This window comes from Triplophysa rosa, linkage group LG11 (assembly GCF_024868665.1).
Source record: "Triplophysa rosa linkage group LG11, Trosa_1v2, whole genome shotgun sequence".
In the NCBI taxonomy this organism is placed as follows: Eukaryota; Metazoa; Chordata; class Actinopteri; order Cypriniformes; family Nemacheilidae; genus Triplophysa; species Triplophysa rosa.
The window spans coordinates 15,065,930-15,084,001 of NC_079900.1; the positions used below are offsets into that span (position 1 = coordinate 15,065,930).

General features: G+C 37.5%; 1 protein-coding gene across 3 annotated transcripts in view; it reads right to left on the bottom strand.

Moving 5' to 3' along the window:
* The window catches only part of srcin1a (SRC kinase signaling inhibitor 1a), a 104,243-nt gene extending 95,342 nt beyond the window's left edge, over positions 1-8,901 (bottom strand). Inside the window, exon 1 of one of the 3 annotated variants that reach the window (XM_057346544.1) lies at positions 8,412-8,901. Coding sequence is in view for 2 of the 3 variants with exons in the window: in XM_057346550.1 (XP_057202533.1) it covers positions 8,412-8,433 (22 nt within the window). In the remaining variant the exon portion in view is untranslated. The remainder of the gene's footprint in view (positions 1-8,411) is intronic. The other 2 variants (XM_057346550.1, XM_057346547.1) reach the window with 2 other exon arrangements.
* Between the last annotated feature and the right edge of the window lie 9,171 nt (positions 8,902-18,072).

Here is an 18,072-nt window from a genome sequence, read left to right on the forward strand (position 1 = left end):
GATGACTTTTGACTCGACTTGGCAAAATGTAAAGAGACTTGCAACTCGACTTGGACTTTAACATCAGTAACTCGTGACTTCACTTGGACTTGAGCCTTTTGACTTGAAAAGACTTGCTACTTTCCCCAAAACCCAAAGATTAAAAAGTATGTTGACGTGGACCGCTCTATCTCTCTCTGTGTTTATGTGCATCTGTGTGTGTGTGTGTGTGTGTGTGTGTGTGTGTGTGTGCGTGCGTGCGTGTGTGTGTGTGTGCTGTCGGCACAACATCCAATCAATTTAGATCCACGTTGTTTTGACAGTATCCATCCAATCAAATTGCAGGACAACCAATGAAGAAGAACTGTCAAACAACGCGCCAGTTGACAAAAATGATACCAAAGATAGTTTCGTTAGGATATAAAAACTACGAGGTGGTCAACAAAAAACGAACTGCAATATGCAAAACATGCGGGTCGAAGATTACAGATGGAGACGCAACTACTTCTAACTTCGTTCGACATTTGAAGTTGCACAAAGAACGGTAAGTTTTGAATGACGCTAACGTTAGCTTATCGGCTAAGTAACTTTGCTAGCTGCATAGTTAAATCAATGAGACTGTAAACTCACTGTTAACGTTACATTGCAAACACGTTAAAAGGATGCCTGGGTATAGAGCGATGTATGGCTTAATATATGAACAATGGCATTGACTTTATAATTGTGAAATAAAAAAGCAGTGTAACTGTCACAGTATTCATAAACTTTGAAAAAATATTTTTACTTGGAGGCCGCCATTTTTTGCGTCAGAATCCGTGATGTCAAATGGTTGCGACCTAAACCTGTTCTCTTTCGCAACAGCGAAGCACACACGTTTTCCATATATAACAGTAAAATATGACACGTAAAACATAAGATCAGATATACAAACACACAGGGACAGTAGGTGGCGGTATGTCCTCTTGACACAAGCCAGCCTGCCAGCCATAAAAGAAGAACGCGTTCAGTATTAGACGTCTGTTCAAGGTGAGCGTGCGGTAAATCATAGCTTTAAACTACCGCCTTTGAGACATTTAAGACTATTTAAGACATCAGCATCCACCATAATCGTATACTTTATACATTATGAGAATATACTGATAAACACAATAATAATGCTTGCGTTTTTGTTATTTATTCTGTATTCGAGCACACGTGAATATTAGCCCCCGTCAGCTAATGACTGAGGGAGACAATAACGTTAGGCTACTGATGTTGACAAATCAACATCAAAAAGTCCAAATCTGGATAAAATGCATTGTATAATGGCTAAAACATCGTGTATATGATAAAGTATAAATGGTTTTGGTTATTAATATCCATGTTTGTGTTGTTTCTGACAAACAATATTAAAATGTAGGAAAATACACCAAATAGCGTCTTTATTTTCTTTCTTTCTTTTTTTAGCATTATGTAAAAGGAGGAGCGACAACAGTAAAGGACGAGAGAGAACCAGGCTTGGACTTTACGTTATGTTTTATTATGTGTGACCGGCAGTCGACCGTGAGGGAGCTGCCGGCATTTTACTTTCGTTTTGTTGTTTGTTTATTTTATTAAAGTTTTGTTGTTCAACGTTCGCCGGTTCCCTCCTCCTTCTTCCTTGCTGTGAACATTGTTACACACACACACATATATATATATATATATATATATTATCCTACAGAACCTTATATTTACTGAAGAACTGATTAGTGTGTCGGTGTTTAGTTTGGCTGCCTAGCTGTGCTTGCAACCAGTTTACGTCATCGAAAAAGAACATGGCGGCCTCCTTAGGTTAAAATGAGTATTACATTTAGGGTTTTTTTTAAGAACTGAAAATATTTGATGTGTTTCTAAAGACAAATGCTAATAGTGTACGGCTATTACAACGCATTAAGCCATACATCTCTCTATACACCGGGTTCGCTTTAAAGGGACTCGAAAGGACTCGAAACTCAAACTGTAGGACTTGGGACTTGACTTGAGACTTGTCGGTCTTGACTTGGGACTTGACTCGGGACTTGAGGGCAAAGACTTGAGACTTACTTGTGACTTGCAATACAGTGACTTGGTCCCACCTCTGCTTAAAACTAATCTTTGACCATCAAAATTTCATATTCAAATGTTTTTTCCTGCCTTAAAATAGCTTGAATACGGATATTTCAATATGGATATTTCTGTTAAACAGATGCATCGATTCGCTTCAGAAGACCTTTTTTAAGACCACAGAGCCATGTCGAGCAGTTCTTTGATCGATGGATGTACTTTTTGGAGCTTCAAAAACATAAAACATGGGGAAATTTTGTTTTGCCTCTGAAATATCCCTTTAAGTATATGAAGATACATGAATATGCAAATTAGCCCCGCCTCCACTCAATCACACTCAGCAGTTCCAGACTCAGCTAAAACTGAAAGAGAAACTAAGAGCTGACACAGCAGTGCAGCGATCATCTTTTTGCCAAAATCTTTGTGCCATTTTTTGCATATTTATGCCTCAAACTGCTGATCCACAGGGGTCATATGAGGTTTTTGATGTCATTAACTGGAGCAGTTCCAAACTGCATTTTTTTTTATTTTCTTTGGTAAACTGCAGTTTTATGGAGAAAATATTCAGCAATGGTTTCAAATGATAAATTCGCACATGGTTTGTCTTAAAACATTAAAAACACCACACAAACATATAAACAACGTTAAAATGATTTTCACCACAGGGGGTCTTTAAACTATTTTTTTATTGAGTTTATTGATAACTAGCTCACTTTTGTTTTAGCAAGCCCATGGCCAAAGCAAATTATCTGAATGTTGAGTGAATTACCATCATACATCAATTTGATTTCAGCAACCGCATCACAAAACATTCAGGACACTGTTTACACCTGCATTCATCACATGTAGATTTATATTTCCGCAGACATACAGAAAAAGTGATCGCAGGAAAAGAAAGATAGAGAGTATGGCAGGAGAGGTACACAGAGGACAAAAGAGATGTTGAAGAGGATCCGGCTGTTCATTCATGAAGACAAATTGATTCACATGAGGAAAGTGCTATGAAAGCATTTGTGGGCTTTTCTGTGCTCCACAGCAAATTACACGCTGATTGATATAGATCCTGCACATGTAAAGGCAGCCAAGAACTGGATTTATGAAGTAAATCTGTAGATATGACCTCACACATCGAAAAGCGCTGCACTACGCAGCTGTGTTGAGAGCAGTGTTGGGTGAACTCATAGTTACTGTAATTGAATTACTTTGCCCTTGAAAAAGTAAAGTATGGGATTACTCTATTTTTTCTGTAATTTAATTACAATTACTTCGGATGTTATTAAACCAAATACTTTGTGTAATAAATGTGTGTGCAGTAGTGGAATTGACATCAAAATTCAAATAACTTTAAAATCCAGGCTTTAATGTATAATTCTCACATTTGTAATTCTTTGGTCAGTTAATAAGAGTACTTTATGTAGTTTTATATGATTTTTTTGAATGAATTAAAAGAGCCGTTTCATGCCTATCCTTGAATCACTTAACTAATCAAGCTTGATATAGGATATAGAAAGTAATTAGTAATCAGTAATTAAATACTTTTTGGAGAGAGTAATTTGTACAGTAATCTAATTACACTATTGAATATGTAATTAGTAACTAGTAATTAATTACTTTTTCAGAGTAACTTGCCCAACACTGGTTGAGAGATGTAATTGTCTGATTTATATTATGGTTTATCTTGCGAGCCAAGACCTAAAGCCCCTAGTGAATCCTGTTTCACAGACAAAAACAAACACGTATGCTCGTGTAGGCATGAGTACGATCAGACATGCTCACAACCTATTAAAGGATTACAGGCTTGCATTAGCCGCTGTAATGCCCTCCATGTATTGAAATAATATATATGTATAAAAAACTAAAATCTATATCCAACAAAAACAGATGATACACCAATTAATTCTGATTGAGCCTGAAAAGAAATAGCTGCCATTATAGCGGTCCTGCTGTTATGAAGCCCCAATAAATACAAGAAGCACCTGATTGAATTTGTATGAGTGTGTGTTTGAACCAGAGTTAAAAGAATGAGTGGAAAGCAAGATATAAAGAAAGGTCAAATATACTAAAGCACTTGTAGGCACAGTAGAAATGGAGGTTTAGCACTCTCCTGTTTTCTGTGCCATGAGTGCTTCTCTTCTTTCTCATAGTGATGTTATCAGTGCTATATGATCAAATCTAAACATCAAAGATGTTCTCTTTCTCACACATACCTCTATGGAGTGTAATGTGTAATATTTCTTCCATATATATTATAATAAATTCCCAATCTATTGATCCAAACACAGTGACACCTGTGACACCTTAGTGACTGTCTTAGATCACAAATTTTAAGAACAAATTTGATTTATGTGTGCTGATGGAACTGCGATCAGCAACTAGATGTCCATCACATCATTGATATGCGGATGCCAGAAATGCTGTGGGGGTCATATATTACCTGTCAATCACTGATGCTGAGGCTAATGCTATCGACCTCTCCCAGGTTATGAAAAATGACAGGGGTTTTGTGTAAAGTTTGACAGAAACGGTTACACAAATATATAGTATAACACGAATATAGAGTGAAAAAGGGTTTTTGACAGCACACTATATGCATGAGGATGAAAGCAGCTGGAGGTGTTGAGAACAGTTCAAATTAAATCCTTTACAATGCCATGCTTGTACAATGCCATGCAAGTTTGAATATTTACTGGTAGTGGTAGTCAATGGTGGCCGAGAACTGTTTGGTTACAAGCATTCGTCCAAATATCTTTTTCTGTGTTAATCAGAACAAAGAAATATATACAGATTTGGAGGTTGAGTAAATGATGACAGAATTTTTATTTTGGGGGGAACTGTCTCTTTAACAGTGAGTTAGAAAAGGAGATTGACTTCTGTTTCATGAAGAGTCTGCCATTTCTCAACACAGACTGTAAGAAATTTGTGATATAAGCCCAAACATGTTTTACAATGTCACACACACACATCTCAAGTGGATACATTTTGACTATTTCTCCAGCCCCCCGAGTAAAAGGATATGTCCCTCTGAAAAACTGTTTGGCTGAACTGTAAAATGTCATTTGTAACTATTCCTTAAACTGCCATTCAACTCAAAATACATATTACGTTAAGACACTCAAATCAGGTACAAATCACTTCAACAGCTCTCAAATAATCAAAAGGCGGATAAAATTGAAGTGTCAGACTATTTTTACCCTGCTGCGTTCATACTATGAGTATAACTATCCTGACCCCCAGCAAGTTCTGTCAGAAATGATATGATGCATGTTAAATCCATCATCTCCTCAATTTCAACACATCTGTTGAACTCAGGGGAATTAAATAGGAATGTTTACAAGAGTTGGGCCAAAGAAGAATATGAAAATTGATTTTGTGTGTCTTGGGCGTTCATTCATTATGACTGAGTGCCACAGAGGAGTCACAAATAACTTTCTTTTGTGATGGAGCACATTTTAGTCCTACATCAACACATGAAACTTAAATGTAATGAACAGTGAGTAATGGATGGTTGAGATGATAATACATTATTAATACCATAACGGTTGCTGGAGAACTTTAATAGATCTGTTACCTACATCACCTCACTACTAGACTATGTCTACAAACAGTTATCGCATATAAGCATACTTTTACCGATTCATTTCTTCATAAAAATTAAAATAAAATCTAAGCAAGAAATGTAGTTGTACAGATGTTATAAATGATCAAAACTGTACCTATTACCTGAGATGCTTATCTTTTACTAAAGACTAGGACGTTTACTAGAAATGCAGATTCTGTAATACTTGCATAAGTACACTACACCACAAAATATGTCACAACCTTCAAGCACACAAAATCACCATCTGACTGAACGTCGAGTAGATCACACCAGATATCTCAATGTCTCATCTTCAAACTTCATCCTGGAACCCTTTCTCCTTTATGTCATCTCTCTATCCTTAGCTTTCATCCTAGCATCACTTTCATCCCCCTCTTTTCTTTCATCTTTACTCTATGCTTTCGTAACGCCCACCTGTCTTTCTTGACACCTATTTCTCTATGGCTTCCTTGGAGCGATACTCTTAGCCTTTTACTCCTCCACAATTTCTACACCTCCATATTCTGCACCAGCATTTTGTTCCACTTTCACCTTTGTTTTAGTTGTTGATTTTTATTAGGCTTTATTTACTCTCCCTCTGCCTTCTTCTCCCACGATATGGAGAGAGAAACAGAGAACAGGAAGAGAAGGACGTGGTCTCATACACTTTTTCTTCTACTGTGGCGTTGATCTGTCTTTCTCTCTTTGTTTCCTCGTTTATAAAGTATGCAAATAAGTGCTAATGTACATCTTATGAAAAATGTACACTAAAAGCATGTATTACCTTTTTTTTTTTTTTAATATCATTTTTAGGTTTCTACTGCAAATGTATTTTTGGTAAAGCCGCAAGGTCCTAAAGAGTGCAGATCTCCAGTCACAGACTGTCTAGTTATCCCGGTACTGTCACGCTGTGGGCGGGGGTGGCCTGCCTAACTGCAACTTGAAGTGTGATTTGCATTTGTTATTTTAACAGGAGGCTGACACTTCTATGATATCAGACGGAGATTAATAATTCAAAGGAGATTCTAATAAATACTATTCAATTCTCCAATGCATCATAAACTGGGCATCTGGTTTAGCATCAGGAAAAACAAATTCCAGTTACCATAGTTACACGTTTATTTAATTTTGTGAAAATAAAGATAAACTTCCAAGAGATAGTGGGTATTTTTAGAAAGATTTTTCTTGCCAGTGAACAAATTGATGCTATAAAATGACTGCAGTGGATACAAGCAATTCAGGCACAAAATAATGAGAGATAAGTGTATCCCTAATCTAAACACGTGTACATCTGCAGCAGATTTTGCAGATTTTATTACAGGTAAAATCAATTAAATCAGACTAATGGGATTGTTTCCCACATAGTAAACCGAAGCCCTCATATAAGATGGGCTGCTGGCTGCAGCTATGAGACTGAAATCAAAAATATCAATATTTATCGTCAGTGAACTTTTCCCACAGCTCACATATGATGAATTAAGTTGATAATATAACACAGGTGGACAATACTTTTTGAAATTTGTTCCAGGAATGAAAGAGTAAAGGCTTTTTAAGGATCAAAACAACTAACTTTATCATAATCCTAGCAACATCACATTATATGACATCATTGACCAACTAACTAGACTCATTTTGTTTTCACCACAAAGCTCAAGTCTTATTTTCCTCCAAATACCAAAGCTTTGGTCCAGCTGAGACACTCCCCAGCCCTGCATCTCTTGCTTACCAAAGCTGGTCTGTCCCAAGAGAGTGCGGGCAATGCCTTCAACAGAATCTCTCTCTCTCCTTCACCCATATTCTGCCTCACTCATGTAAGCGTTCCCTTAGTTTGTGTCCTTCACTCTATCACTCATCTGCTTTATTGTATGGTCTTAACTCTCCTGAAGAATTCCCCCATCTCCTCTTGTACCATTTCTGTCTTAGGCCTCAAATGAAATCTTTCTATCATGCTTGTGATCCCTTATTTTTTCTCTCTCCTCCCAGAAGACTTCAGGGACAAATGCCTGTAAGCTCTTCTTTGCCCATCTCTCTTTCTCTAGCTTTCTATCTCATTTCCATCTCAGCCTCCTGCGTAAAGGATTACTTGTAAATGCGCTCACATACCAGACAAAAGAGAAATCTAAAACGAGATTTTCCATCTGAAGGAAAAGTGAGTGGTGCTCGCCGTAGCCAAACTCGCTATCTGGTGTGGTTGCTACAGTTTCAACATACGGTTAATTTATCAGTAACCCATAGTATGATGAATAATAGTACCAATGCTTGTCTTGATAAGGAACACGTTTTTTCTTGCTTGCACACTCATGTTTTTATTTTATTTTTTGCATGTTTTTCCCATGTTTCAGATTTTTCTACATGGCCTCTGAATGCAGAAACACACAAACATGCACACACACACTCAAATGTTAACTTAGCCAATTGCATCCGAGTCAAATTATTGTTTTCTCTCGCTCCCTTTATCCCAGCCTCCTTTTTCCACAAGCATGGATATCTTCGTCTATTTCTATGCTTCCACACCCACTGAGCTTGTCTCCCCACTTCATCTCACCCATGCCTGGATACCGGTCTTACCAGCATAGCCTTCGATCCCACAAACGCAGAGCAATCAGCATAAACCACCAAAGGAGAGCTGTGCGCACGCACGCACACGCACGCACGCACACACACACACCTCCAACCCCACCTTGCCCCACCCCCTATCCAAAGGAAAAAAATAACAGCGCACAGTACAAACACCCCACTAAAAATAATACCTGCAACATAAGAATAGATAATAAAGATAATGTCGACATGCCTTGGGATGGTGCGTTTCCCATAATGCCTTCACGGTGCTCCGCTGTCTACAATAGAGAGCCAGCCGCCTTCTTCCTGATCCACCCTCCGGTCCTCCGCCTCTCTCTCCTTCACCCCGTTCTGTTAGCTCGTCTCTGCCGGAGCCGGTTCTGTCTTTCTTTGTCTCTCTCTCCCTCTCTTAGCGCGCGAGATGGGCTCTTTCCAGCTGCTTTTCGCAGGCAGTGCCGTACGCGCGTGAGGCGATGTGTGTGCGCGCGAGTGAGGGAGAAAAAGCGCGTGCGGTCGCGTGTGCATGTGTGTGTGTGTGCGTGCGCGTCTTTGCTCGGCGCGGTGGAAACGAACTGGTGTACGAGTGTTGGGGAAGCTGCAAAGAGCTTTCGCTAAGCGTAAAGCCTGGAGTGGAAAAAAATCAGCCCGGGATAAATTAGCATGCTTTTGTTCTTCCTGCCTCTCTTGCTCTCCTATTGCTCTCTTAAAGGTACAGGAATGCTCTCTGCAGCGAGTGTGCATTGGACTGTGCGCTAATGTTTTCTCTTTGCACCTTTCTCTCGTTTGTGGAGGAATACACGGAGCTCTAATGGTCGGAGCTCTCCGTGGTGCTGAAAGTCACACGAAGGGCCTGTGGGAGCGGTGATGCTGAGACTGTGGGAGGAGGGGGAGCCATTCAGGTTTCTCTATACAGAGAGACCACCGGTGAAGGTGAAGAGGAAGGTGGCAGAGTTTAACATAGAGTTACATTAGAAAATATTGTACAACAATGGATGAAAAAAATCAAGTTCAGGTCTTGAATTTAGTATGTGGAAGAATGTTTGCCTTTTGCGTTAATGGCAGCATTTCCTCAACAAGTTCGTGCAAACCATGACGATCCATGTTGTTCCAGCATAATTTGAGATCTGTCCAAAGATCATTTTGTGCTTCAGTTAGTGTTGTAGTCAAGACAACCTAAACCAGAATGTGACAAGACTAAGGCAGGATGAGACAGAGACAAGATTTCTAAAATTCATCTGAAAGATTATACATAACAGCTAACCACACATTACATACATGAAAGCTAACCATAAAAAGTCATAATATAATAATGAAAGACACTGCTTATCTAAAATGTGAGTCACTTGTTTTTGAACCTTTGTATAAAATCAGTATCACATTTGCAATCATGCTCAGATATCTGATGTTCCTTAAATATAAACAATTTCCAACAAGTATGTTTCACAAAGGTTTTGGTTTAGGAGCAATTAATTTTAGTGATATTTTTTAAACAATCCCCTGTTCATTTTTGACCCAGCACAAAAGCAACAAGATAAAGTTGTACATTCTTTTAGGGCTGTCAAACGATGAATCGCATCCAGAATAAAAGTTTGTATGTATACTGTGCATATTCATTTTGTATTTATAAACACATACACTTACATTAATGTATATTCAGGAAATATATACATGTATTTATTTATATTTAACAATAATTTTAATTATATATAAATGTTTATAATTTTTATAATTAATACTTCTTTTAATATATTCATGTGTGTGTGTTTGTTTTTATAAAAAACATTATATGCACAGTACACATACATATATTATGTAAACACAAACTTATATTCTGGATGCGATTAATCGCGATAAATCGTTTGACAGCCCTACTATCATAATAAACATGTCAACAAATAAATCAGACAATAAAACAGCAAATTAGTGATAACCCTGCAGTTGTCATGTGGTCATCATGACCAGTCTTGAAATAAAATCCTTTTAATCTGAGACCAAGACAAGACTGAGACCTTAAAAAAAGGTACAACGTGGCTAACATGTCCTGTGACAATTTTTTTGTGATTATATAACCTGTAAAAAGTGTAGAATCCTAAATATCTTTCATATCAATGATATGTCATAAAGTTTCTCAGTTATACATTGTTTGAAGTCGTTAAACTCTGGTAACATCTGTTTTTGCACCCTTCATTAAAGCACAATAAAATGTGAAGTAGGATTCTAGGGTAATGACAGTAGTTAACAGAAAAGTGACGGTGTTGACATTGACACTTCCAGACAGGGTTTGATGGCCCAGTAAAGATGTTTTAAGTGTATTTCGAATAAGGAAACACAGAAGAATGATCCTGTGGGTGAGTGTTTGTCAGAAGCTCAGCGGAAAAATGCAACACTGAAGTGTCAAGGAAGTGTTTCATGATTGCGATGAAACACGGTGTGGTTGCCATGACAGCAGCATGTTCTTCTGCATGGGAAGGGGAGGGTTTTTCGCCAAAGTTAGCAGATTAGTGAAGGACAGGACTCTGTGTCCCTTAGCCACAAAATACTCAAACACACCATCCCTCGCTCATACACAAACACAAGCACACCAAAATTAAATTAATAAAACAATATCAATAAAACATTAAACACACACACGGCAAGTCATTGTGCACAAAGGTAAACAAGCTTTTTTCAGACTGAGGCAGAGATATGAAGCCCAGTTATGTATATGATCACAGACCACAATCCTATCCACCTCCTCATCATAATATTGATCATGAAAACCATCAAGGTCATTTTCAGGTTAAATCAAATAACAGTGCCCAAACAATGACATCATTACATGAGTAAAAAACATGAAACAGATGGTGGAAATACATAAAGGATCATGCAGAGAACACATTGTCACATGTTAATCCTAGTAGGATTAATAACGTCTATTTATAAGGACAAGTTATGCCAACATCAAGACTTTAGGTTAAATATACACTGTGTATAGACTATATATACTCAAAATTCAAATGTCATTTAAACCTGTAAATAAACATAATTAGGATTTGGAAAAATAATAAAATAATGTAACTATGTAAAATAAAGGTATTCTACAACATTGTTAAATCCTGATGTCATAACATGGACCATTTTGCACAAACTTGTGGAGTTCATGCCAGCTGTAATGCACATGGCATAAAAGCTAGTTTTACCATTATATAAATTAGAGAAATGTCTCAGTGTACTGCAACCTTCTAAATCTGTCTAAAATCACCTTTTTACACAACACATAAATGGTCCTATGATGTAACAAACAACTTTCTCAAATACAAATCGTTCTTCAAGTCTTTTAATTAATTATTACTAGGTGCATGCATAATAATGATACACAGAAAATAGCTTGAAACAGTTGTAGGTCAAGTACAACATGCCACACAGCAGGATACCACTCGTTCACTGGAAGGTCATATTAAGGTCATACAGGACGAGACATACAAAAAGCAGGCTTTGAACGAGAGATGGCACATTAATGATACACCACTGACTCCTGGGTTAAACGAAACCTTCTGATCATCTTTTCTGAGTGTGTTTCTGTTTGTGTGCGTATCATTTTAAAGATGCTTCACAGAAAAGGGGTGGAAGATTGACAGATAAAGGGATGGCAAGGGGGAGAAAGAGAGATCTTAATGATTTGTATCATTATTAATGCATGGTCAAGCAAGCTCCCACTCAGGGAACACGACTGCCTGCCTGCAGTCCATCTGGTAAACATCAGAAAAAACACAAGAGGACCGTTTCATCCTGCTGCTACCTCTATAACAGGAGATCGCAGGCAACGTGCCAAGTTGTTATGCATAGATCAATATTACTCGGTCTAAGATGAGTTTAGCCAATAAAGTTTTTGCCTTTTTATAAGGAGATCTGACTGGACAAACTCGTTTAGTTGTTCATTACAGAGCATAAGGACAGATACACACACGCATTAATATGCAGTACTGCACGCGGTACAGTTGGACCACAGGGGTCTATCACACTCGAGCACAAGTGCATGATTAAACACACTCCAAACACACACCCTCAATCACGTTCATCTCTGAATGTCTCTCTAATCTAGCAGACAGGCACCATGACGATGATGAGGATGATTATAATAGCCGAGTAATTTTCAAGGTCATTATTATTATGAAAAGCAAGGGAGGAGAGAAAGAGAAATGGGGAACTGAGCTCATGAGACAGCAAAAAGAAAACCATGGATTTATTCAAAATACCAGGGGGTAGTCTCTAAAAGGGTCAGGCTGGTCCTCGGACCCCCACTAAGTATGGACTGATTGCAACAAACAGGCACAACCAGTACAGAACAACTGAGATATTGATCGATCTGAAATAGAGCTCCTCCGCTCCTTTATTGGGACAAAGTATCTAACTCAGCACAAACTTTCTCAGTTTCTCTGTGTGTAACGTTTTGTTGTCATACTGTTCTAGAGGTCAAGTATGTTCTATAAATGGTATCAAATACAGTCAGTGTCAAGTCTGTCTGTTTGTACACGAACACTGCACCTTATGTTACAACAACCACATGAATCAATACCTACTGATTGCACAACAACTTAAGCGCGCTTGGGTGATATTTAATTCGGGGACACTTGTGCTCTTGTCTTGGTTCCAATAATAATGCACAACAAAGGTTCAAGTTGTTCAAAAATTAGGATCTTGAAAAATGTAAAACAAAGAAATTTGAAAGGAACAGTTCACACAAAAATGAGAGTTCTCTCATCATTTACTCACCCTCTTGTCATTTCAAAACTGTATGACTTTCTTTCTTCTGCACAACACAAAAGAAGATTTTTTGAAGAATGTTGATAAACAACCAATGGTGGCACCCATTGACTTGCATTGGTTTTGTGCCTATACAATAGAAGTGAATGGGTACCGCCTTTGTTCGGTTACCAGTATTCTTTAAAATATCTTTTGTGTTCTGCAGAAGAAATAAAGTCATACAGGTTTGTATTGACAAAATGGTGAGTAAATGGTCAAAGAATTGTCATGTTTTGGGGTGAACTATCCTTTTAAGAGATAAAATGATTGTATGTTTTAAAGATCATTTACTATTTCTAGATTTCAGTCACAATGATTATGTTAACTTTGCATGAAGTCAGACTTCCTTATACTGAAGAACAAAATATATTTTTGGAACATATTAAAATCATGCAAATCACCTTAAAAGTAGAAGGAACCCCACTGTATGTATGTAACATACACATGCATTTTTATGACATGTAGCACTAGTAAGAGCTTACAGAATTCAGAAAAACCAGATATTTTCTCTAACCAAGATATGAAATCAGCATGCTAACACTTCAACCATGCCCTTTCCAAAAATTATAAACGATCAATGACTCAATAATCTGAATACAGCATTAAAAATGCCAAAAGAATGTCAGCAGTAGCAGCGTTTTCTTTCGAAACCAAAAGCGTATTTTACAGTGACTTCTGACATGACATTAAAGCATTCACGCATTTTTGTTTGAAGACCATTTCTTTGTTGCTCATTCAATCACTGTCACTAGGGATATGATTTCCTAAAGGAAAGGCTTTGATGACGCTATGAGCAAATAACTCATATAGTCTCTCTTATACTGAGTGAGATTTCTGCATGAAAACACTGCGTAATTGCCAGACAGGCAATGCTAACTTTGAAACTAAAATAACCCATTAAAAAAACTGTTCATAAAACTGTTTGCAGTTGTTTCATCTTCAGAAAAATACTTTCTTATACATTTTTGATAACAGATAACCATGGTTAAACATCGCCAGTGGTTTCAATTTCCCATGCAAATCAGAGAAACATTTCTTACAATCTAATTCACACACGCGTGCGTGCACACACACAAGGAATTTCCCTTTATAAAAGATGCTCACAAAAACACAACAACTATTTATATATTTGTGCCAAGTAAAATAAGGACATAAAGACTTTTGGTCTATACAGGACCAGGTATAATTTTAAAATAAGATATAAAATTGTGAATTTGCACATTGCATTTTTATTTAAAAGCAAAATGTCGGCTTTTACTAGAGATAAAAACAAATATCAAGTGTTGTTTTGCAAAATAAAATTTCTGCAATAAATGTCCATTTGTGATATTTCCAGTATTAAGCCTGTGATCACCATAAAGTCTTAAAGGGATGGTATATAATAATTCTGTCATCATGTATTCACCATCTTGTCATTCAAATCTGTGTGTGAGTCTTTACAAAAGATATTTTGAAAAATGTCTTAGTGGTTTTGTGTCCATACAGTGGAAGTCAATAAGGGCCAGTGTTGTTTGGCTACCAACAGTCTTCAAAATAGCTTCTTTTGTGTTCTGCAGAAGAAAGTCATACAGATTTGTAATGGCATGAGGGTGAAAGACGAAAGATTTTTTAATTTTTGAGTAACCTATAACCTTAAGGCTCCTTGTGTAAGAAACTAAACTAAACTAAACTTCCAAAGCTTATGAGATTCTGTTCTTGTTCTTTCTATGGAGTAGTTCAGCATATCTGGGTTTTTGGACAGTAATTTGTACCCTTTAAAAGCATCTGTGAGCACTAATCGGTAAAAGCATGCTGAGACCGACTGAAGAATTTGATGACTGCAATTTAAATATCGTCAAGCGTTTTTAAGCTCTACCAACAAGGAATGAAATGATTTTGTTCTGAGAATTTCAGCGTGAATAAGTAAGGAGTTTTTTCGAAGGCAGAATTTGAAGTTTCACAGTTTTTAATCCCTTTCCTGTAGCACTGTAGGGAAATACAAATCCGACAGTGCTCGGCTGGCAGAGACAGACTGCTGCTGACCATGTTTATTTCCCAAGCTGCTCTTTGGCTACTCATGAACTCATCCAGATTTAACCTCAATCATAACAAAAGCAGTGGATATGCATCCCACAGAACGTCTTTCTGGTTTCCACCTCCTCCTAACCTCAATTGACGTGGTGCCTTTAAAATACACAACCTCTACGCTTTCCCCCTGACCCATTTGTGTGTGTTTGTCTCATTAGTGAGCTGGTTGTGTTCAATAAAGCACTAAGCGGGTTCATCCTCTCTCTCCTCTGGCACCATGCTGCAACCCTCCGCTCCTTCCTGCCTTCTAATAACATGTCATCCCTCCTTCACGGCCCTGACTGCACAGTGAAGTTGATGAGGACAGATTTGAGCGCCTGCGTTTCTTTAACCTTCCTCATCTCCGCTCTCCACCTGCCATTTCCCTCAGAGAGGCCACGAGCAGCTCCACATGATTGTTCTTCTTGTATGCGCGTGTGAGCGATTGTTTTCACCGCCTGTTCTACTCGTCTTCTGTTTCCAGCAATCACCTTTTCAAGAGTGCTGTGCGCAAACCCAGAAACCTTCTTAGCAGACAGCAGCCCAACTAAAAAAAAAAACATTTCCTTCGCTTTAGTGACAGCATTGCTATGGCAATCGCTATCCAACTGAAGGTGGGGGTGTCGATTTGATATGTTATGCTGGTGTTTGAGAGGACACACTTGGACAGGGCAGCTGAATGGGACAGTATAACCACCACACACGCACAAGCTGTGCATGAAGAATATATTTACTGTCCATTTATCACAGTTTTCCCTATTGCCTCTCTTGTGTACCAACAGACCTACTCGGGAAACATGCCCATGCACACACTAATGCCTTTGCTTTCACACATCCCGCAACAGGTTTTCAATGGAAGATTACGCTCACGTATCTAAAGATTTGCACATAAACAAACAAACCTTTTAATCTTCACACATTTCTGTCAGACCATTAAGGCTATATGGCTTCGTCATAGCGATAAGGAGCCGGAGTGATTGATAACTCTGCAGGAAAGCAGAAAGGGCACACAGGATTCAATAACCTCAATTCACACTTGGCTTCCCACCGTCTCACTGTCTTGCTGGATTTTGACTGAGATCAGCTTGTCCTTCACCCATAATTCTCTTCAAAGTGCCTCTTTCTAAATGGCTCTACCCATAATTCTGTCTTACTTTGCTGATTGTCGGGTTTTAATATAGATTAGGGTGACCATACATGGCATTTTTCCCCGGACATGTCATGGCTAGGACTTTAGGTGAGTCCTACGGAAATTGCATTTGTCAGAACAATACTTTATATCAATACGAAATGCAATAGTGTTCCGTTTACTTTAATTTACTAAAAATGGCTAATGTAAGCTAGCTAATATGGTGTTTAATTGAGAATTTCACCTTTTTTTAAACAAGATCAATTATTTGGTTAATAATTATGGATCACTTATTTTTACGGTTACACCACATTGACATTTCTGCGATCATTCCCTAAATATTTTCTCAAAATGACTTAAAACCATTTCATACTTGGTCCTCAGAAAAGAGTATATGTATGCAAAGTAATTAGCTCATTTATTTTTAAAATGATTTTTTTTATTACCTTCAATTCAAAATAATTTGAATAAAAAATACAAGACTTTTACGATTATTCTTGCACTGTTCGTGATCTAATGTTTTTTTTTTGTCAGACGAATCCTTTTTTAAAATCCCTACATTATTTATCTGAAGTTCCCCCTGAGAGGTTAATGGCACATTTGCCTTTTAACTTCAAAAACATTTTTTAAATGTTATTAGTAGTATTTTACATAACTACACAATTATACTATTATTATTAAACATTTCTATGCAATGTAACTTTTTTCGAAGTAATTAAAAAACTTGTATATGGGTAGTTGACAAATATACCATACATGTGTGATATTGTAAAAATTTTGAAAACAAACTCTCAATAATATATTACTTTATATTATTTATATTTATCTTTTTATTATATACAATAATAATGAAAATAGATTTTCTTATGCTATTCTTTTCCATTTTTTTTTTGCTGTCACACCATAGGACACATTTATTTGTCAACTACTCATGTGCACTGTTATACCCCCTGGAGTTCCACTGCAAACCCCTGTTTGGGACTATTTTATGTTTTTTAAAATACATTGTCACATGGCAAGACCACATACACTTGAATAGTTAAATTATGTTCAATCTGTCCCAGGTCCTCCATCAATTCTTTACCAATTTCTATACTACACTTCATATACAATCAGTCACTCTACAATATTAGATTAAAACTTTGGGAAAATGGGAAGTCTTTACATCTTTACAGAATCTTATAGCCTACGTAAATGACACATAATATTTCCCAAAACGTTTTTTTTTCTCTCAAATCATAACCCTTAAGTACAGCACATAACACGTCATCCCAGACCTTTGGGTTGCCATGGCATCCACAGTGATGATGGAGGTGTGCCATAATTTTGCATTGTCGTATGAGAGGAGGAAAGTAAAGAAACCGTGGAGATGTTGACAGTGTCTGCAAAGATCTACACGGCTCTGTCAAGGTATAATTGTGACAGGCCATTATAAAATCTAGAACAGGAAGTAATAAGTAGGGATGGAGCATCAGATTTGATGACGCTGCTGAAAATGTATAGTGAAAAAACATGTACAGCAGTGATTTTAAGACTTCACAAACATAGAGGGTGAAAAAAATCATTGGATGTAAATAATGCAGGGATGTGGAAAACATCTCATGGCAGCACGTAAGCCACTGACCACAGCTCTAATGCGCACACACACACGCACAAGACAGAGTGATCTCTAATGTCTCTAGAGAGTGCCTCGCGTGCCAGTGATTGCGTGTGAAGCTGAGCTGTCGATCTGAGGAAAATAAAAAGGTGATCTGACAATCCAACAAAGGTCACGTAACAAATAAAATGGCCACAGACAAACACACAGGCACAAACCGTGCAAAGAGCAAAACCATGTACTTCTACTTTATATCAATATGAAATGCAAAAACCTTCACATGTACAGCTGACAGCCCCTCAAATGAATGAATAAGTAAAAGTGCACTCATGGTGACAA